The sequence below is a fragment of the Crocodylus porosus genome, unplaced genomic scaffold (assembly GCF_001723895.1).
Source record: "Crocodylus porosus isolate Cpor-Errol unplaced genomic scaffold, CroPor_comp1, whole genome shotgun sequence".
Lineage (NCBI taxonomy): Eukaryota > Metazoa > Chordata > Crocodylia > Crocodylidae > Crocodylus > Crocodylus porosus.
The window spans coordinates 10,590,526-10,612,905 of NW_017728947.1; the positions used below are offsets into that span (position 1 = coordinate 10,590,526).

A 22,380-nucleotide genomic window follows, 5' to 3' on the forward strand; every position below is an offset into this window, starting at 1 on the left:
AGTTACTGCAAGATCTTTTTCTTCATTTTGCCTTTCAAAAACAAGGTGTGTATTAGATTCCAGGGCATGTTATAAGCAATAAAATATAGTAATTTAAGGATATGTAAGGGGTGATCTCTTTTATAGACCAACTGGGAGAGAGCTTAAACAGCTTTTGGGCACAAGGTAGCCTTCCTTGGATTACACTGATATCATCCCAATACTACCATTATATAGTTTAAAAGCATTCTTGGCTGAAGCTGATAAAATTATTTATAATGAATAATATCCACTAAGAATTTAGCATCTTAATTGCATAGTGAAACATTAGATAATTGAGCCAGATGTCCTTCTATGTATATTTTTTCTTTCGAAGTATTTACTGTATGATTTTGGACATTTTTCCAACTTATGGGTTGTTTGCAAAGTACTAACACCATTTATTCACCATGTCTTGCATGAGGATGGACACCTGAGTTACATTGGGTAGTTCTGCTTGCTACCATGTTAGAGGAACAATGAACAGCAAGTAATAGCCTGAGAGAAAATTTTTTGAGAAATATTCATCTGTGTTAAAATTAATAAAATGCCAAGGACAGTTTCACTGATATCCAATGACATACACATAAATATATATAATTAAGAGTTGGAGTTTCCATCTCCTGACCCAGTTTTTTAAAAATACATTAAAATTTTCATTTAAAAAATAAAAATTTGTTCCTGACTTAGAACAAAACATTACAAAATCCTGTTACCAGTTTTTGTCAGATGAGTTCTCTGTAGACCTTTCTCTCTTAGTTCATTTTCTTATATTTGTCTTTCTTCCTCCGAGTGTCCTTAGCATAGTATCTTGAGAAACTCATTGGCAGTGTTGGCCCATCCTGTTGCTGGATAATAAAAGAATGAAGCCTTGACATGTAACTTCAAGAAGCAGTGAACTGTGCCAGGTTAAGGACAGACGAAGTCCCTCCTCCCTCTAGAGCTAATGGGACACTTTTGGCATGGTGTGCTGCCATGTGGGAAATCCGAGTTCATGAATGGATTCAGGTTACCAGACTTAGCATTAGTAGACAGATGTCTCTGGAAAGCGGGTGCTGGATGAATCTGTCTGCTGATCTATGAAAAAAGTTGCTGGCAAGAGTTCAAGAGTGAGCTGTTTATTTGTCCTTCTGGTTGTAGACAAGGTGAAGTTAAAGAAGATATTACAGAGGGGAGTAGATTAAAAGACATTAAAAATATCTTCCAAGTTTTGTCTTTTCTTCTTGGCAAGCTAAGAGATGACTCTCCTAGCATGGCATGTCTAAGAGTGGAAGCTCATTGAAAATACTGTGGCTGAAATGTCAACAATTAAACTATGATCTCTGATGTACTACACTGTATGACAGACTCTGTTAGTCTTCAAGAATATTTACACTTCTTCCTAATCTTAAATAAGGCTGTTATAGATCTTTGCAGTTTTGCAGCATATCACAAAGTTTTTATATGTAGCAGTGGCATCCTGTGCTTACATATGTGTCTACTTCAGTTGCGGGTTGCTAAGGAACTCTATAAACCCATAGTTGTTCTTTGGCCTCTTGAAAGAAGTGTGATTTGTTCCTTTGTATTATGTTGTCAAGGTCACTATCTCAATTGAGTGTCACTGTTCTATAATAGCTCTAGTCACACTCTTTTAAGACTTAGTGCATTTGATATCTTCTCTTTAATATTGTCTTGGGGGGTTCTCTTTTTTTTTTTTTCATTTGGTGGTAGAGTTTCAGTTTATTGTCAGGTACTCTAAGACCATCTGTATAATACTTATGTGTCATATTGCATGGTATGAGAGACACACATAAAGGATAGTTATGCAGTTACATGTATTTGGGTAAATCTTAAACTTGTAGCATTTTTCTATGCAGAGGCAGCTAAAACTCCATAGGCCAAATTGACTTGTTGCTCAGACAGCACCAGCTAACATCTTGACAGAATGAGTGGGCAGCAGTCGCACTTCTTTCCTTACTTTGGATTTAGTATCAGGGAAGTTTTCTGAATTCTGAAATTTCTGAATTTCTGAAATGCAGAGAGCATTTCTCTCCCCAGATGACTCTCAGGTACAGATATTTTTTCAGGGACCACAATGCTCCAGAAGCCTGCTGAAGTAAGCTGTAGTCTGCCTCTCTGAAAAAGTTACTCTATAAGGTGCTACCTTGCTCTTCCTTCTACCTAGCTTCAGACTAACGCTGCTAACTATCTTTACCAATTTCTGTATGGGTATACAGAGGGATTGGAAGTAGCAGAACATTGCTCAGACTAACAAAAAGCTTATTTGTGTGATCTTTCTGCCCCTTCACTTCAAGTACATTTCAAGGTGTTTTTTTGCTTTGGCCTGACTTTCCTCTGAATTAGTCATGCTGGCATAGAATCGGTATATGCTGGACTGAAAAACTGATTCAACATTTACTGCTTTGAGAGATGGTCCTATGCTTCCACTACTTCTAATTCCAACAGTCAGAGGGTCTATTCCAATTCAAAAGTTGCCAGTAAAAATCAAAGAGATTATGCAGGCTAATTACATTTCTGTGTGCTCATAATTCTTAATGTGGAAGACTGAACAGACAAAGAAAAGTTTTGAAAAGCAGTGACTTAATTTATGAACGAATTGCTTTGCAGATCTGAATTGCATAGCTGTAAGATCCTAAAAAAATGGGTGTTTTAGGGCCACATTTTCAAAGTCAGTGTGTCAGTTGTGCCTGCAAAATCGCTTCCCACTAGTTCTGCCCTCACATTGTGGAGTTGTATGTTCAGGTGGTTATATAGATTCACCATTACCATTATGCTTTCTTACCAAAACAGTGACTGAGGATTGCATTAAAGAAGCTATGCATCTTTGCTGTCCTAGTTCTTAAATGTTACATTTATTTTTATGTACTAACTAGAAGCAAGCCCTTAATTATTTTATAGAACAGAATTATTTTTGGTTTTGTTTTTTCATTCAAACAACATGTAAAATCCTTTCAGAGTTTTCCTCATATCACCACAAATTGAAAACTTCTTTGAGTTAGGACAGTTTATTACTTTTTTAGAATGCTGCGATTTTATCAGCATTTCATATTAAGACAACATTATTTCTGAGCTAAAAATTCCAAATTTTGTGCATCAAAAAATGGTGTTTACAGCCCAGCAAAATTATTTATTATAGGAAATGCCAGCAGACCCTCATTCATTACTCTATTCTGTGTGCCAGTGTACTAATATTGGGGAAGGTTTCTCTCTACTGGTTACACCTTATACAAATGCATGGAATTTCAATTGTGGCATTGGTCTCACTTTCAAAAGCCCGAAGTAATATTTTTCTTTTAATTCTAGGAGTGCCTCTGGTACTTATTTATTGATCCTCAAGTAGTTATAAGATTCTTTTTTAAGTCAAGGACTATGATCTTGTAAGTCTTGAAGTTCATTATATTTGGCTCTACTGAGATCCCAGGACATACGGAAGGATGTGATAGACTTAGGTTTAACAGTTAAATGTGTTAGCTCCTCGCAGTATGTGCAGTTTCCCCATTAATGTTGCAACTGTGGCAGTGACTGCCTCACCACCAGTGATAGTAATGGAGGCTGCCAATCTTGCACCCCCTCTAAGTAGCGCCACACAGGACTCAAACATAGTGTTGCCAGCTGTAACAATGTATAATGCTTTTTTTAGAATCGCCAGCTCCTAGATTCTTTGTATTGACTAGAAATCTTTGCTTTCAGTTAAAAGAAGTAAAGGTTTCTGGCTGAGCAGAGCTTGAAAATATGAGTTAAATTCATAGTAAAGGCCCTGAAACCAAGGGACAGATCAAATGAACCAAATAATTATAATATATTGTAATATTCTCTTGATTTGTAGGGGGGAGGCTAATGAATTTGATTGGTAGTGATTGGGATTGGTAGTAATACAGCTAATCAGTAAGGATTGGACAGAAACATGTTTAAAACAAGCCTACATTGGAACCCACTTTTTAAGCATGACTGACACAGTTTTTCCCTGTTCACAGCTGTTGGCCAAGCTGCAGTGGAATACAGATCAACAGCAGCCATGTTTGCACTGTTTTAATGTTTTTCTTTTCAATCAATTCCTGTCTCTATGAGTATAGAGCTGAGAGCTTTTTCTTGGTTCAAATCCTAACAAAGATTCCTCACATAGATGCCCATTTGGTGTTAGGCACTAGGCAGCTTCTTTTGAATCACATACCTTGTAGTGTATGTACATGCCATACTCTTTAGTGCCATGTATGCTGAGGATAACCTGTACTGGAACAGCTTCTTATTATTTGTGGGCTTGTGTTCAAAATACTTAGTTCATGTGAAGGAAATAGGTCAGGGTCTTGCCTATTAATGACTGGAGACTTGCAGAAACAGAAATGCTTCTATAGGCAGCTGATGATGGTTCCATTTTAATACAGAGAGTATAGCTGTTCCATTTAGTTCTGATAGCCATTGGTTTAAATCCCATTAGAGACCAATGCTAAAGAATTTGATCTGTTAAAAGAAGTGCAGTTTTCTTGATTAGCCTATGGGCTCCATGCAATGACTTTATGCATTGTGTCTTTGGCTCTGCTTCACTTTCATTGTTTGACCTGACATAGGAGACTGGACTTATCTGTGCCTTGGTTTTCCCATCCATAAAAAGAGAATTATTATACACAGAGGTGTAACTGGCTACTTGCTAAGTTAATATGGATAAATGAAATGGCAGCTATTGGATAGAGAGTGTTGTATTAGTGCAAAGAACAAATAGTGCAGTAGTCACAATCTATAGTTACTTATACCATACCATCTGCATAACCTCACACTTCACTATTTGGGACAGCTTGTGTGAAACTCTTCTCCTTACTGCAGAAATCCTATTACTATATGAAGTCAAATCATGTTGGTATTTATGGCTTTTCCTTTTCCTATCCTCTCCTAATTCGGTGTGATTTTATGTTTCCGTATCCTGTTGTTAGAGTTCTAGTTGTGTTCAGTGAGTACATTCTACAGTTATGAGAAGGAGCATCCTAGCCAGCTTCTCATGAGCATGTTCAACCTGCAGGGAAAAATGATCAGTCAGAAAATGGACCTTACCCTGTGCTGCCTCCTTAGTTTTTATGAGCATACCTTGACATGTTTGTCTCCTTCCCTTCTGTCCCTCCACATTCTTCCAGGCCAGAAAGCTAGGAGCACAGGTTGCCATCCCCCAAATGATGGTTTAAGCCCTTCGGTTGTCTTCCTTCCCACCATGGAAACATTAGTGAAAGGGGAAATGGGGGTGGGGCGGTGAGGGGAGAGAGAGAGAGAGAGCGAGAGAGAGAGAGAGAGAGAGAGATGAACAATGAACCAGCTTCAACCTGGGACAGTATAATAGTTTAATGGTTAAGACACTCAGTGTGCATATGGAAGATCCAGACCTAGACCAGAGACCTGCGTCTCAGTCTGCCACATCCCAGATAAGTGTCCTAATCATTAGGGTGTTGAGTTGGTTGCCCTGTGACCCAGTGAATATTGAAATTATACAAAGCAGAATAGCATCAACAGGAAAGTATGTGTATGCAGCTAATGATCTGTGCCCTTATCATGCCTATAGCAGACCCAGGTTAGAGGCCCGGTCTAATGGGTATTTATACCAAGTGGTACAAATCTAAAAGGAGTGAGTGAGAGAGTCCTACCTCAGCATACAAATCATTTGGGATAGACTGATATAGGACACATCTGTGCAATAATGTAGTGGACCCCTGAACTGCATGACTTTACCAACTTTGCGGAGAAATCCCTGGAAAGAATCAGGAGTTAAACTTTACTAATGTGAATTCCTTTGCTTTAAGTTTTGTTTCTTTATATCTTTCTTTACATCTTGCTGAAGGCAAACAAGCTTTTACCTGGTTCCCCTTTGTCTAGCACCAAGGCAGAGTAGTAGCTGCTTAGTTTATTAGCTGCCCCAAGAGAACTACGTGTCTGTTTCTGATTCAATGCAGTTTTCATCAGTATACAGAAAAATGCAAACTAGATTGAGGTGCATATTTGTCTGTTCATGATCAAAGAGATATATTCACCATATCTCCAAAACAGTGCTGATGCAGATGGAAAACAATGCCCATTGCATCCTTCCACTTTATAAGCCAAGTGGTCTTGCAAAAGAGTGGCAGCAAAAATCCACTTGTAAAACAATTCTTTAAAACTGTATAAACAGTCAAATTTGACCTGCTGAGGAGAGGTAAGTGAGACAGAGCAATTTTTTAGGCAAGCAGATCAATCTTGGCAAGCTGCCAACACAATCCAAAACTATGAGGTAACCTTGTTTAACACCCTACTATGCTGAGGTGTAAACAGTGGGTAGTACATGCATGACAAAACATCATCTACTTTTGTGACAGTGCTTCATAAATACTGGAGGAAAGAATGCCTCCCTGTGCCAGTATTTGTCGCACATAAATATTTGTAATAGTTGCTATGGCAGTTGAGAAAGGAAAGATGAAAATCGGGAAATGGTGAAAGCTGTCTGAAAACAAAGAAGTGTTTCCAGAAAGAATGCAGAAACCTCAAACTTTGGAAGCTTTGTTCCCCAGTAGTCTCCTTTCCAGTCTTTGATAAACAAAACTCCAAGTGTGTATTACTTAAAGATGAAATAACTTCTTAATAGCCAAGTTATATGGCCTGATGTTAACTTGTGGTCCCCAGTAATTGTGGTTGCCATTGTTAGCACTTGGACACCTACCTGATTGTGCCTGCATTGACCAGGATAACTAATAACATGTCAGGAACTTGGGAGAAAGGATTGAAGGGCCATATTTCAGTTGGCTTGGCCAAGACCCAGAGCCCGACTCTGATCCCTTGTACTGTGAAGTGAATTGGAAAACACTCCACTGAGGTCAGTAGATTCCCACTAGTGCCTGTAAATCCTGTAAATGAGAAGGGATTCAAGCCCTCAGCCTTTAAGGACTGTCCCATTGCTTTTCTGATGGCAGCCACTTTATGGATGGGGCTGTTGCCAATACCCACATAAAATCTTATAGGTGGAACTCCCACCTTGAGTGATGAAAAATCTGAGATGTGGGGGTGTGGACCGATTTCCCAACTGCATTGAAAACTACTCCTCTCCAGACACTAATATTTAATATACATTACAATTCTCACTTTCAAATTCATAAATCTGAGAGTCCTGCACAAGTGTTATGTTTGGATTTTCAACTGTCTTCTTGTATTTTTTCCTACTGCTAAATGTAAGGGTTTCTTATGTGCTGTTTCAGTACTACAGTAAATGATACTTTTATAATAGCGCCTTTATGTGAAAAATGATTACAGTAGAATTGCTAATATTATACAGCCACTGTTACAATGCCTTGAGTATTATATAGAGGTACCCATTAGCACAGCTACAGTTAAGGGCCTGTCACAATTTCCATTATATAGTAAACCATTATTTTCAGGAATTTAGAACATGGCTGTAAAAAGTAACTCTAGGCTGGAGCTTTGCATAGAAAATCTCATCCCATGAGAAAATTATTGTTGCAAATGTTGAAAGTAATCAGTTTAGCTATTTTTAAGCAAAGGGAGCAAAAAAGTATACTAGATCAGTGGTTTTAAGGATTTTTTTGCACACGTAGGGCACAGACAGAAGTGACAATTTGCACCCAATCTGGCCACAAAAAGTGGTCTATAGCCATGACCAAACAGAGGGCCTGGCTGCACACCACTTCAAAGATGGGCGATTGGGTGAAAATCTGAACTCTCACTGTATGTGGGTTCAGATGAAGGTGTTTCAAAATATAGTGTCTTCTCTAACTTGTGTCTGCCAGCTTCCAAGCCATTTTAAGAAAGGGAGGGAGGAAAAGGAGCAGAGGAATTTTGGTGGGTTTTTTTTCAGTCCCCACTGGAGGGTGGGAAAGGTGAATTGGACCCACCCCCTGAGGTGAGGGGGTGTCCATTCACCTACTTCACCCTCCAATGCCGGCTGGGGAACCCTTAGACTGAGCTCCCTCTGCTCCCTTTCCTCCCTCCCATTCTGAAAACAGGGACAGGCTGCAAGGGAGAAGGGGCCATTGCAAGGGGAAAATGGCTGCAGGCTGCAGTTAGATTCTGCTCCCCCTGGAACCAGTAATGAACTTCTGCTTGGTCTGGGGGATCGTTATAACTCACAGTGCTTCTTGCAAAAAGTTCTGCATTACAGTGAGGAGCTGCACTTTTTGTGCCAATAGGGCATGTCTACACAAGGCATTTACTGCAGAGCTGCCTAATTAGTTCTGCCGTAAATATCTCAACATCTACATTTGCGACTCTATTGGTCTGCAATAAACTAATAAACTCTGCTGCAGGTTAGCACATGTAAATACAAGTACTATCCTGAAGCAGAGTTTTTTTAGTGCACAGCAACACGCGTGTAGATGCTGACAGGACTGGTTGGGGCATGCGGGTGCTTCAGTGCAGGGGCTGTCTGCCAGCTAGCCCCACACTGGAGCACTCTTGTGCCTCAGCCAGCCCCTTCACAGCACATTGAGACAAGTTGGAGCATCCCCAGGCTGGCAGGCTGACTCCTGGAGCCTCCTGCCAGCTGGGGCTGCTCTGATCCAGCTTGACATGCTGCAGCCCTGGGTGCCTGTTTAAATGTGGTGCTTGGGAGCAATAAGCTCCTGTGCAATATGTGCCATAATTCAGTGCTACACATTAATAGTATGTATAGATGCACCCATATAGGGCCAAAATACTCTTGGAGGTACATGTGGGACTGCCACTGATGTCAGTGAAAACTCCATGGGCCTGTTCCTGTGCTCTCCCTAAGAGAGCTTTGGTATTGCAAAAGAGACTCCAGGCTGCCTCAAACAGATCACTGAGAATTTCCCAGCACCAAGTAAATTTCAGGTCATGGTAAAACCATCTTTATGGACATATCTACACAAGACACGTACTATGTATTTAACTAATCTAATGTTCAGTAAAGCATCACCATTTACATGTGTACAGGACTTACTGTGCAGTAAACTAGGTTAATGTGCTATGCGCTAGTACCAGGAAATAAAGGTGCTGGATTAATGGCACTTTAGTCACTGTGCAGTAGTGCATGTATAGGTAATGACTGGGAGTAATTTGCTCCTGGTCAGCCCAGGCCACAGTGGGGCTGCTGCTGCTTGGCTAAGTCCCAATGTGGGGGGAGGGGAAGGGAGATATGCTGGCTACAGGGGCAGCTGTCTCTCTACCTCATGGAAACCAGGACTTGTCCCGCTTCTTATGTGCCTGGGATGTCAGTCCTGGCAGCCAGGATTTCTGCATCCTAGCCATGTGGAGATCAGGTCTTGACCTGCTCTCCATGTGTCTGAGATGCAGCAGTCCCAGCTGCCAAGAGAGATCTCCCCCACCCTGTGGGGATTGGGAACAGCCCCCATTCCTCCTGGTAGCCCCAGGCTGGCACCTGGGGGAACTTGGCTGCTGTAGAGGGTGGGGGGTAAAGAAGGGCAGGATCAGCCCTGGAGTGAACTGCTCCTGTCAGGAGCAAATTTGCTTTCAATGGGCACATGCTCACATGCATGCAGGGGTACAGTTAAATGCACCTGAATGTTCTGCAAAGAAAATCCAGGCATTCATTGCACATGTAGACGTACCCTATATCACCTGCTTCCCAGATCTTGACATGGGCAGAGGGTGGGGCAGCTTCAGGTTAGGAATGAAGTATTGAGCCCTTTGCTTAAGTCTGGGTAAAGGAGCTAGCCCACCTGGTACAATCTGTGCTGCTCTAACTTACACAACAGGAATTTTTGTTCTCCACTGGCCTCAAGGTCTTGGAAATAGAAAAATGGTTTAGGGTCACTTCTTTCCTCATCTGTTCAGACACTTAGCTCCAGTCATTTGTCTTTCAGAATACAGATGTTTCTTCATTTTTTTCTCATATTTAATTTTATAGACTTTCGGTCTGTACCGTGCATTGAAAACATTTCTGTATTTTTAGGACTGTTACCAGCATTATTATATGTTTGTAACAGAGTAGCTATAAAGGAAGGGTAACATTTCAAAGGCACTGGCAAAACCTGTACTTGCAAAGCTTACCTGAACAACTATTTTACTGCAAAATCCTGCATAAATCAGGTCACTGTGAAAGGGCATTTTGGCATGCAGCTAATTTTGCATGCACAGCTTCCTGTTATCGCCCACAAATTCTTGTCCGACAGGTGCAACCCATTAATAATTACGCCTAAACATTTCTAACAATTGTTAACACTGAACTCCTTCCCTCCCATCACTCTTGCTGCTTCTCTTTTTTCTATGTAATTATATTACTAAATCATTAATATTATCCACAAAATGGACTAAGCAGAAAGAAACAAGACACACGTACCTTAGCCCTAGGTGTTTGCAATTTAATTATAGATGTGTTATGACAAATGAGAATGGCAAACACTGAGTTACTAATAGTAATACATAGAATGACGTTACATGCTAGGAGGTGTCAAAATGAGTTGAGGATTGAATATCGTAAATGAGCCATTAATGTAATAATTCCAATATAGATGTTAAAATCTTTTGGCACACTGTGTGTTGTGCATTTTCTAGATAGTAACAGCGATTCCATGATGGACATAATGTTAGGGAGTTTGTACTAGCAGCCTGTCTCCCAGTTTGTCAACACAAATTTTTCCTCTATAAACCACAATTATAGTTTAACTATTTTAGGTCATGGCTGTGCTGCATAGTAGTTAGCAAACGTGTGTTTTGGACCCTTTTGTATTTCAGCCCCAACTTCAGCAACTTGTAGGTCAAATTTCAAGTTGTGCTCCTATTACTCATGAGGGTTAATTGCCATCCTTTGTTTTCCATTTAAAAATTAATACAGTGGCCAACATATTATGAAATGTATGTCCTGTGAGCCTTATTAAAAAGAAAAAAACCCCAAGCTTTATCTTTTTAATATCTGGTGTAGTAAAAGACTGCAGAATTATCCCTGATGTTTTTAAAGCAACATTGTGCTTTATAAATTGTTGTGCTAGGAGGTGTTTGAAATTGTGCTGGTAACAGTTTCCTGATGATATATTGTTTCTTAAAGAACCATAGTGACATCACATAACATGTTTCAGTATCACATATTGATTTGGTTTGCATCTAATTAAAGTTTTAATAATGATGGCTAATCATTATTAAAACATTATCAGTAAGTGTTCTAAAGAAGTTATTGTAAAGTCCTTGGGACATTGATAACAGCAGCAGCAGCAACAATAACAATAATAATATATTCTGGATTATAAAATACTTTTTTTATCCATACATCTCACCTTTGAGAGTTATTACTTCGTCAATTGAAAAACAAATATGAAATGAAAACAATTGTATCAGTGGGTGGAGAAAGGTAGATAAATCTAGAAAGTAGATAGATCTGGTGACTTGGAGTTCTGACCATGGTGCTCTATCTGCTGGCACTGGGCAAGTAACATAAACCTCAAATCATGTGTGCCTCTCTTTATCCATCAGTAATACCTACCTTAAGAAGGGCTTGCCAGGCTTGCTCGTAAAGTATTTGTGAGTGCATGCGAGTAAAAAGTTACTGTTATAGTTCGTTAACTTCCCAAAATAAAAGGCAAGGCTGCTTCTGTATCCTTTGTACTGAGATGTTTCACAGGTCTCCACAGACTAATTTCTCATTCCATTTGTGTTACTGCACAAAGAGGATCTCTTTAGTATTGTGGGATTAAGTGAGACCCTGAACATTAATTTAACCCATTCCTTTATTCTTTAATACATGGCTACTTCATTTTCTGTTGTATACTTTGCCACTTTTTAAATAAGGGTTAGTTTTACTATAAATGTGGTCAAGAAATCTAACCTGCTTGTGCATCAAGAATGTAGCTGCATTTAGGGGGTTTGTTTCATTACAGTCTTGTGGAGTTAGCTATGGCTTGCTGTTGAGTGTGGGGGTAATAACTTATTGAAAAATATTGCTTCAGAGTTTAGTAAGATCCAAGTAAAAAATCAGCACTGAATACTGGTGAGAGGACACAATTTGACTTTATATACAAAAAATGATATTACACATTTAGTTTTAGTCCCTGACTTTTTAATGGAGGGAAAAAAATCCTACACAATTGATAGGTGTTTTAGTGCACTGATGCTGTGTTTTAATCAAGATAAAGAATTCTATTTGCCTCTGTAAAGTAAATATAATTTAAAAAAGTAAACTCGCTGCTACCAAAACTGAAAACAAGGGACTCTGGAAAATACATAACTGATATATAACTGGCTAGAATTTCCTTCATTTTGCAAAGCCACGAGCCACATGCATCAGCTCACCGCAAAGTCATTAGGTCTTTTTAAGCTCAGATGAAAAACATTAACAAATACCACAAAAGGCTTTAGTATGGCCCCTTTGTTCATTCACATATGGCAGTTTATAACTCCTGCGCCACTTGGGTCGTGTGTTTGTTTAAGCTGCCTCCATCAGGCCAGCCCTGAAAGAACAAAAGACATCTTGAGCGATCCTAAGCAGGAAATGGGCTAATCTAAACATGGTTTGTGACACTATAAGTAGAATAGAAAGGGGAGGGATTGATTAGTCATTAATGTCCAATTGACTCCATATGGATGTTGCAATAATAAGGCCTTTTTCAGTGCAGTAGCAGAGTTATTGAATTAGAGGTTTATGTTTCCTCAGAACTGACCTTAGGGAATTCCCTTTTGGTTCTTCTTGTTGATGTTTGAAGAGAATGGAGTCTCTAATAGGAAAAATAGAAGCCTTATCTGCAGTAACACTCTCTGAATATAACTGAGTATGGAATGAATGTAGCAAGTTTAACCTGTACCAGCATATATTTTCAATTATTAGTGTTTACTTAGCACGTTTCAGCACCTCTGCAGGTAAAATATCTTAGAGTCCCTGTAACTATTACAGTAAATTTCATAAATCAGATACTTTTCTCAGTGCAGTTTGTAAGAAATGTTGGAAAGCCATCTGAATAATATTAGTTTAGCATTTGGAGTGAGGTAGCCCAATGAATGACCAGGCACTGCCATGCAGGATACTTGTGCCTCAGGCAGATCACAGACCTCTTAGCCCTGGAGCTAGTGATTTCTTTAATTTGTTGTCAGTGTTACAGAGGGAGACACTTCTGTATTGACAATAGCTCTTGGAGTGCCCATTTATTCAACCTTGCCTGCTGGTAATAAAGTATATCAGAGTCATCTGAAGGTGGATGGGGAGAGAAGGAGAATAAAGATGTAAAAGGCTAATTGAGGAAGATGAATGTTACCCTAGGTCTTTCCCTGTACCAGTCTGCTGGCAGGTCACCCAGGTGCAGATGTTATAAGTTTTTACTGGTTGTAAAAAGAATCAGAGCAGTTGTAATGGAGACAGCAGTCTACAGAAAAAGTATAGACCAGCAAATTGCAAAATCAAGATTTCTGCCCCACACTCTACCTTGCTTTTCTGCCATGTCCATATTCTAGAAGAATCCATTTTGTACAGTAAATCAGTAATTCCAGTTTCCAGGATCATCCAGGGTTTGACTGTTCTGTTATAACTAACACTAATAGTGCTATTTAGTTTCTATGTTCATGACAGGGTGGAGTTTTTAATGATGTGCCCATGTGTTTAGTAGGAATAGACGAGGCCCAACAACTCATCCTTACAAACAGCCATCATGTAATAGCTTTCTGCCACTGCTGAAAGCTGCACCCATCTTTATGCCAAGATCTTAGCAGTGATTTCCTTTATTTCTATAGTAGATGACTAAGGGTGTCTTCTCAAAGAATATCCTGGAAGTCTATAAAGACTAGTGTATTTTGGGTCTTGGGCATATTCCTACAAGATGCCCTTTTAGAAGAGAGTATCAAGGGAACAGCACACTGAGGGAAGGGCTGAAAGAAATTTACAATGTTTGATGTGGATTGGAAGCCAGGAAATGAAGGATTACTGTGAATGAGAAAAATAGATTGATGAAAATGTCATCTTGTCTTTTCTTTTATCTTCTTTTTCTTCTGTTCTCTTATCCTTTTTGTTTCTTCTCACTCCCTATTCTTATTGTCTACCCTCTGGTTGGACCTTAAAGCTTGAGATCCCATTGTAGTTGGCACTGTAGAAATATAGGGTACAATTCTAGTCCTTTTAAAGGCAGTGGAAGTTCTGTGATACAATTTCAATGGAGCAAGTATTTCAGCCAGAGCCTAGAAGATGGTCCCTACCTTAAACATTTACCATTTAAAAGAAAAGGCACAGTCATAGATACAGAGAAGATACAAATACATCTGTATCATAACATCTTCCTTGCATGAGAAATCTTTTCTCCACTCTCCTGTTCAGAGACAGATAAAATTCTTTCTCAGTCTTTGTATATCCTGAGTGCCTGCCTTGTCCCCTATGAGCCCTGTTGGAAAGCATTTAGCATCTTCCAGTTGAAAGAGATTTTTAAAAATTACTTGAATGGAGATTTTTCATGTGCTCAAAATTGAGTGCAGGTTTAAGTGCTTAGCTGGATCTTGGCCATTTGGGTTTTCTGGCTATCCTTCATTTTGTGCTGTTCTCTGACTGTATGTAGTCTATAGACTAGTCCTGAACCCAGATCCCTCCTTCCCCCCAAGGAGTTGTACACTGTAGGTTTAAAGTAATCACTCTCCTTCAGTCTGCTTTTTGTTTTGTATCATTGCATCCATGTCTCAGCAGAGCCTGAAGAGTTGGAAAGGAAAGCAGCCTCACACCCTCAGAAGCTGGAAGTGTCACTTTTAGTATAGCCCCAGCCTCTCCTGGGTTGAGGAGTAGATTTTCCTGCCAACTAAGCCATTAGGGCAGCCAAAGCTTACTGCGTTTGCAATAATTTTGAATTCCAACCAAACTCCTTATTCTGGAAGTCAAACTCCCCTTCTGTAACTGTATTAGGAACAGAAACTAGCAAATGGCCTATTAGTCATCACAGAGAAACAATTGTTTTAGCTTCTCTCCTAGTTGCAAGTGTATTTTTTTTGTATTTTTTTAGAAGGGGATTTGATTAGAAAGCTGAGGAATTTTTTGTTATGAGCTAGAACTAAAATCCATACCTGCCTTTCATAACAGCCTCCTTTCTGGACCAATCACTATTGTAAAAATCAGCACAAAACAGGAACGTGGCTTGAAAAAAACTTATTGAAAATGTATACATGTGCAAAGGCAATCAGGACTCGTAGTAGAGCTGATATCTTTTACTAGACCGACAAGATTTTTGGAAAAAATGTCTTAATTTCAAGCTTTCGGGCACAAACCCCCTTCATCATGCATTGGAGAAAAGATTGTAAAAGTTAATGAAAGTTCATATTTCATAGGATTTCACAGAGGAGTCAATAGATGCAAAACTGGGCAGTCAGTTCATAGCTGGTATGGAGCCTCTCACCTCCTGTGAGGATATGTGATGATGCAAATTACCTTGAAACAAAGGCAGAAGCAGGATCTCAAGTTTCAGGTGGTCACGGTTGCTTCCTGCTTGGGAAAATACAAAAAATTCATTTTAAAAAATGGGCAAAATCATTCTTTGATAGTTGGTTGACAGGTTGAAGTGTCCTAGCACTGACTTGCAGTGCAAAGTTTTATTCCTGTGGATTTCAAAAGTGTACATCTCTGTGTTTTATATCATGAGGACCTTCGTTCAAAGCTAAACAGCTATTATGACATTTGCTTTCTATTGCACTGTCTGTTGAAAACAAGCACGTTCTGTGTTGAACATACTCTCGGAGTTGGGAGACAGGTAGGACGGGTGGTGTGATTTTTAATTATTTGCAGAAACTCATTTTGCACACATTCTTTTGTGACAGCCCGTGGGCCAAGTAGCAAATATTCTCTCAGAGACTGAGCACTGAGAAGCTCAACTATTTTTTGGCTGCCTTCTCAAATCCCTCAAGTGTAGACTTGCTCAGAGCAGATGCAACTCAAGACTTTGTGGTCTTCTTGCAATGTAATTTATTACTCCAATTAAGGATTGTTTTCTATCAAAAATATTAAAGTAAAATAAATTGATGTTATTCGGGGGTTTTTTAATCTTCCTACTCCAGATTCTAATCTCTCCAAATAGATCTAATTTATAGTTCTGATATCAGCCAAAGCTCTATTTGCCTGACATCACAGCTGAAGGACTAAACCAAAATCTTAGTAGAAAGACCTGGAGATAAACTCACTAGCTGCAATGAAGAAACATATTTCAGAAGATAAAAAGTGCAAAATAATAATATTAAACAGCTGGATTGGGCTATCCTCCCCCTCTTTTCTTCCCAATAATAGAGCTTGTTAAATAATTTGTTGAATAGTTTTGCAATTTTATATAGAAAAAAAAATTCCAGTTTTTTTATTTGCCAACACCTTAAATGCTTGAATAATGTGCTGTGAAATATATTCGTTACAAATTTTGCCATTTTAAAGGATATAGTAATCATACATTTGGAAACACTGTAATGTAGAAAACCCTAGTTAAAAGTCTTATCATTTTCAAATAAATGTATTGTATTTAAGATAATGATGTATATGAAAGTTCAGATCCAAAGCTCATTGAAACCTTTGAAAAGGCTCCATAGACTGTAATCAGCTTGAATTGGTTCTATATGCAGATCTGCACTCAGAAAAAAATGATATTCCCTATTGCAAGAGAGAGAGAAAGAGAGCACATGGCAGTAGTAACCATCTGTAAATGGTTGCATACCTGTGGCACAGTAGTTAACTTTGAATAATATTAATTTTTTTTGTTTTTTGAATTTTACATTTGCCACAAACCTGTCGTCTTTTATGTGCACACATGTAAGTACATAAATTGCCAAATCGGTGTCACTTGTAAAGTAATGGTATTGGAGGCATCATAAATTACCATAGTGATCCTCAAGAGAAGACACTGTCATTTCTGAATGAGTGTTTTGCTCTCAGGGTAATGTATGTCTTCATCTGGCCCAGCAGTCAGCATATTGCCCTATGTTGATGGATATTGTCAGCTCGAAACTACACTACATTTCACTGCACAATAAACATGGCTGTCAACACCATATAAAGTGAAATCAATTTATTCTGTATGGTCAGTGCATTTTAAATGAAATTAATGTACTGTGGGCAGAGTGGCAAAAAGGTAGCATATTAGTTATGCATCCTCTGTTCTAAGACTTTTTTCATGTAAATGAATTGCCTGCATAGAATAAGAAAGTATAGCTGAAGTACAGTGTTTTCACAGTAAATGAGAAAAGTTAGGATTCAACATAATTAAAACCTTATAAGCCAGTCATTTAAGTCAGTAGAGCTATGATACTTTGCAAAAGCTGAAGAGCTTACACTGTATTTTGGGGATGATATTAAATATTAGCATGTGGCTAGCTATAATAGTTTTTTGAAAATAAGTATAGCATTGTGCTAAATTATTGTCAAGTTTATACATATAGGCTGGTAATGTAGGAATGTGGCTGGGTGCCTGGTGAAGAGCTGCAGATTTCTTGCACAATATAATTATCTCCACTAATTAGAATTTGGGATCAAATGGTGGTAGTAGTGAGGGTTGTTAGTCTTCGAAGCTGAAGCCCAAATAAGTGTGGTGTTGGAGACTTGCAGAGCTTTCCACTAGGTATTGGTCTACTGCCCAACCCACCAAGTGTCTGAAAATTACATATAAGAGTCACAGACTCAATGGTAAGTTTCAAAGCAAATGGACTATATTGTTAAACAGATAAGGCGAACAGTAGGATAATGAAATATATATGGACAATTGCAGACAACAATATATACAAATATGTGAGGGATAACCAGAGGAACAACAAAAAGAGAGCAAAGTAGGATCTCTGACAACATGGTGGCTCCACAGAAACTGTCAGCTCAGTGAAGCTTTTGGTGCAGTTCCCCTCAGGGTACTGAGCACCTTGAGTATCAAAGGGGTGGGTAATATTTTACCATAACAGATATGATGGGGTCACTTGAGCCAAGGTCCTGTCAAGCACTAATACTCCCTCCTCAGAGGGGTGCTGTAATACCCTCTCCTCAGAGTAGCGCTTAACTGATCAGCACACCAGTCATCTTACAATAAAACCAGCAGTCAAAAATGCACCACACAGATCACACAGTTCTCTCACAACTGCCCTCACATATGCAGCAACTCAACTAACCCACATACACTTCTTACTTGCACACCATCCCACACTCACAGACGAGGGATGGCAGTTACATATAAACCAGTTTAAGTGATCCAAAACTGGGTTAAACCTGTAACAGAACACAAGTTCAGTGCACATAAACCACTCTCAAAATGGCTGAAACTGGTTTGAGATAAACCTGGTTGGATGTAATATCAGACTTAACTGACTGAGTCTAGAAGTCTCCCTCTGTCTCCTAGTCAAAGCAAGCATCACCTCAATAAGCAGGCTCCCAATCACAAATACCCCTGGGGGGTGGTCAAGGCCAGAAACTGGGGCCAACACCTGGGGCAAAGCAGAAGCACTAGATGGCACCTGAGGCCATTGCCCCTATTGCCTCCTCACCCCCCAGTAATGCCACTGATATAGGCAGCATTTTTATTTTACCAAGTTTCTTGATAGTATGACTGTAGTGTGTCAGGGGTCTAAAATCAATTGTGTCCCTCCCCCACTATGCCACCCTTTCTCCCTCTCCATTCAAGCCTAAAAATGTGCTTTATAGTTATGATTTTAGAAGCTTTGGGCAAAGGCACTAGTTTGTCAGTCTCAGAGATCTCTGTTATATCAATCAGCTCTACCACCTTATGTTCATTTGTGTGAACTCTAAGGTATGTAGTCAAGTCCAATTTGGCTTAAAGGTCTGCATAAATAAATTGGAGGTAGATAAAAGTAGGACATAAAGATCACAAGCACAGATATCGAGGGTCAGGAGGGGCAGTTGCTCTGGGCTTCAGTTTGCACAAAAGTATTCTTGAATGTCTTCCTGCTCACAACAGCTCCCCAGGCTCTCCTTCCATGTTCCCCCAGGGTGGACCCCATGCATGGGAGCATCCAGGATTGCAACAAGGTGGGTGCAGCCACACTCCTTTTAGAAGTATGGCATGTGTGCTGTGAGTTCTCTGAGGGGGTGAGTGCTATCATCATTTGTCTTCCCTTTCTTTGCCCTACCACTTGCCACTGAATTTGGCAGCAGGGAAAAGAAGGGGAGCAGGACCCACTCCCTAAATCCCAGAGCCTCATGAAATCAGGGGCTCCAGGCAGAGCTCTTGCCAGTCAGTTGGTGAGCTCAGAGCTCATGGCATCTGCAAGAGCTCTGGTGGGAGTTTTGCTGACATATGGTGAGCTCAGAGAGCTCACTGCACATGCACTGCACAGCCTCTTCCCCACCGCCCCCAATCAGACCTGAGCACAGTTCATAGGAGTTGTAGAAGCTGCTTCAAGATTTTGTTCCACTTCTACAAAAACATTCTTCCGATGAGAAATCAGTAAGGCACTGTAGGAATAGAGAACCTGGAGTGCTAGTTGTGCTAATCTAAAGAACTAGTATTAGTACATAGTCTTGTTGAGACCTGACAGCTGTAGTACAGATATCTGGTGTAAACCTGTGAGATGCTGAACCTTCCTCAGCAGACTAAAGATATGCTGAATATTTTATGAAATGTTTGGCAAGTGTTCCACTCCACAAGCAGCAGAGATGTTGTGCCATACATGTGGGGTCTGTTCTCTATCATTTTTGGTTGTCTTACGTAACTTTTGTGACCTTGCATTTTGTGTTAAAATGCAGAACTGAAATTGATGCTAGTTGTGACAGAGTAAGTCCTCCTGGATACACAAACGTATCCAGGAGGTGTGTCATCCCATAAGACTCTGGGTGAGGTCATCTGGAACTTCAGGGCCAGGGAACAGGGATGATCAGCTGCAAGACCCTTGCAGGGGCAAGAACAAAACTGTTACCTCAAACTGTAAATAGCTGTAAGTACTGTATTAATAAAGAGTTGTTACAATTACAAGCCTCCAGCTACTACACTAGTCTTTGTACCTTCATCAGTACAAACAGTTTGTTGGTTCATGCAAGTATTATGGGCTTGAATGGTAACATGGGAATCGTTACATCTCCTTTATTCCCCTTATAGATCTGGAAGCAGGAAAGGAGAAAGAGGGAGAACAGGAACCTAAAAAGGAAAAGGCATAGGAACCTGTTTCATAATCCGAATAATAATGTTTTGCATCCATCTTGTTTCTTCCTGCCCTGATATTACAGGAAGTAAAGCAATGAATGGCTCTGCAGCTAAACTACAGCAGTATTATTGTTGGCCAACAGGAGGTGCCACTGTGGCTGAAGCGCGAGTCTACAGAGATTCACGGGGCCGAGCCAGTAGCGAACCGCATATCAAACGACCAATGAATGCTTTCATGGTTTGGGCGAAGGATGAACGCAGAAAAATTCTCCAAGCTTTTCCTGACATGCATAACTCCAACATTAGCAAAATCCTAGGTAAGTACAAGACACTAAGTATACTGTAATTAGTTTTACAACTGAGTCAAAATCAGCAGTGGCTTAGAAATCTCAAATGTAATAGCAGTGGTTGGTAGAAGTTAGTTGGTTTTGGAGATGAAAGGCGAATTTATGGCGATAGAGGTTAGTATTGTAAGACTATCCCAGTTATGCTTGTCAGGGCATAGTCTTATGTTTGGGAGGTTTTTACTTATAGTAATGTAGATTGGATATATGCAAATGACAGATGGTGGGTCCTCATGTTCTAAAAACTTAGCGGTGTTCAACAACCCCCCGCTCCTTTTTTTCCCAATGTATTGCTACAGTGGATCTTGGAATACTGTCCCATTGCAAGATCAGAGCAGAAATCACTTGAGCTCAAGAGTGTAAAATCCATGCAAATGAAAACTGTATTTTGTATGGCAACATCAATATTTTGGGAAATATTTCTAAATTAATAAACACACAAGTTCAAAATGCATGCCAGACAGTACAGTGGCTATACAGTAGAAGCAGTTAGCAAGTTTCAGAGCACTTAATAATATTATTGAGAATATATCTCCTGTAATATAAGGTGATGTTGTACACAGATATAGTCATGTTAGAAACGCTGAAAGGAAACATTACAAGGTTAAAGTATTGCTTAATTTTAAAAAATCACAAATAATATTTAATTTTGAATATATCTGGTATACCATACATGTTTTAACTCTGTGCAATAAATTTGATGCATTTTGTAGACATTTTTAGTCTCTGAGACCTCTCTGGAGAATTAGAAACATAGGTGAGAATGAAATTTTAAGAACTATAGGTTCTCTGCATCTTTGAAGTGACAGATGGACTTCAAATGTAACTTGTAATATGTAGTAGTAAGAAACAAGTTTAATCTGTAAACATTTTTTGTAAACTTCAGAGCTGCAAGGTATTCTTAAGAAAGCAGTTTCTCAAATATGCATTTGTTATTTTTATCAGAGATGAACATACATTCTAGAAATGAATGTTACTCTGTCCTAAAACTTCCAGAATCATACTTAGTAGTTCTCATATTTGTCTACCATTTTAAGTAAGCTATATGAATAGCCTTTCAGTTTTGTATAAAACCTGTACTGTTTCAATGTTGGCAGCTGTAGGGAATCTATATTATTTGTGTGCATTCTGTGAAAAAACTATTAGGAGTATAGTAACTGTATTCATTAAAATGTAAACTTTCAACATAAATATTTCAGAAGTGCCAGCAGTCATGTGTTTGTTAACCATGGAATTAACCTGTCAGGATCTGCTCTGCCACGAATAAGTCTATATCCACATAATGTCTGTGCAACTTTTCCAGGACAATGAGAAAAGAGGCTGAAATATTAGAACTGACACACAGTACTGCTAGCTACGGATAATATTTATACAACTTTTCCATTTGTTGATGTATGAAAAATCTTGGTAAAAGAATAGCTTCCACCCACGTTTACCACAGCTGTAATCGTTTTATCCATTTGAAAGTCACCAAAAAGCTACTTTCTGCATTTCTTTACCCCCCACCCAAAAAAACCCTCTGTCTCTCTTCAAGTGTTTAGATAGTTCTTTATAAACAATACAAGGGATCTGAATACTTTTTCCTCTTCCTGTATAAACTGAATTAAATTTTTACTAGTTTTTTTGGTGCAGCTTTCAATGAAAGTTTACAATACCTAAAGTGGTGTATATAATTACAAATGTGCTTTCCATTTTTTTAAATATAACTTTCTAAATGTAGTTCAATACATTTATTACATCTGGCTTGGAGATAATAAGTATAATAGGATTTAAAATATGGTAGGGTGCCAATAATATGCCAAGTGTAACTAAATTAAAGACACCCAGATAGCAAAGGATTATTTGTAATTTTGAGACTATGCAAGGTTTTGATAAGTTTTCCTTGCTAAGTTGCAGAACATCCACTGTTGGAAATTTATGGGGTAGATTTTTATATAACTTGAGAGAAACATTCACTGGCAGTGAGCTAAGCTTCTGAGATCAACTTGAATGGCTGTAGACCCATCTTGAATATA

At 39.1% G+C, this 22,380-nt stretch overlaps 1 protein-coding gene across 7 annotated transcripts in view; it reads left to right on the forward strand.

Annotated features, from left to right (window-relative positions):
- The window catches only part of SOX6 (SRY-box 6), a 528,512-nt gene that overhangs the window by 479,934 nt on the left and 26,198 nt on the right, over positions 1–22,380 (forward strand). For 5 of the 7 annotated variants that reach the window (XM_019551786.1, XM_019551785.1, XM_019551787.1 and 2 more), the window contains one exon: positions 20,105–20,338. In XM_019551786.1, coding sequence (XP_019407331.1) covers positions 20,105–20,338 — 234 coding nt within the window. The remainder of the gene's footprint in view (positions 1–20,104; positions 20,339–22,380) is intronic. The other 2 variants (XM_019551783.1, XM_019551784.1) reach the window with 1 other exon arrangement.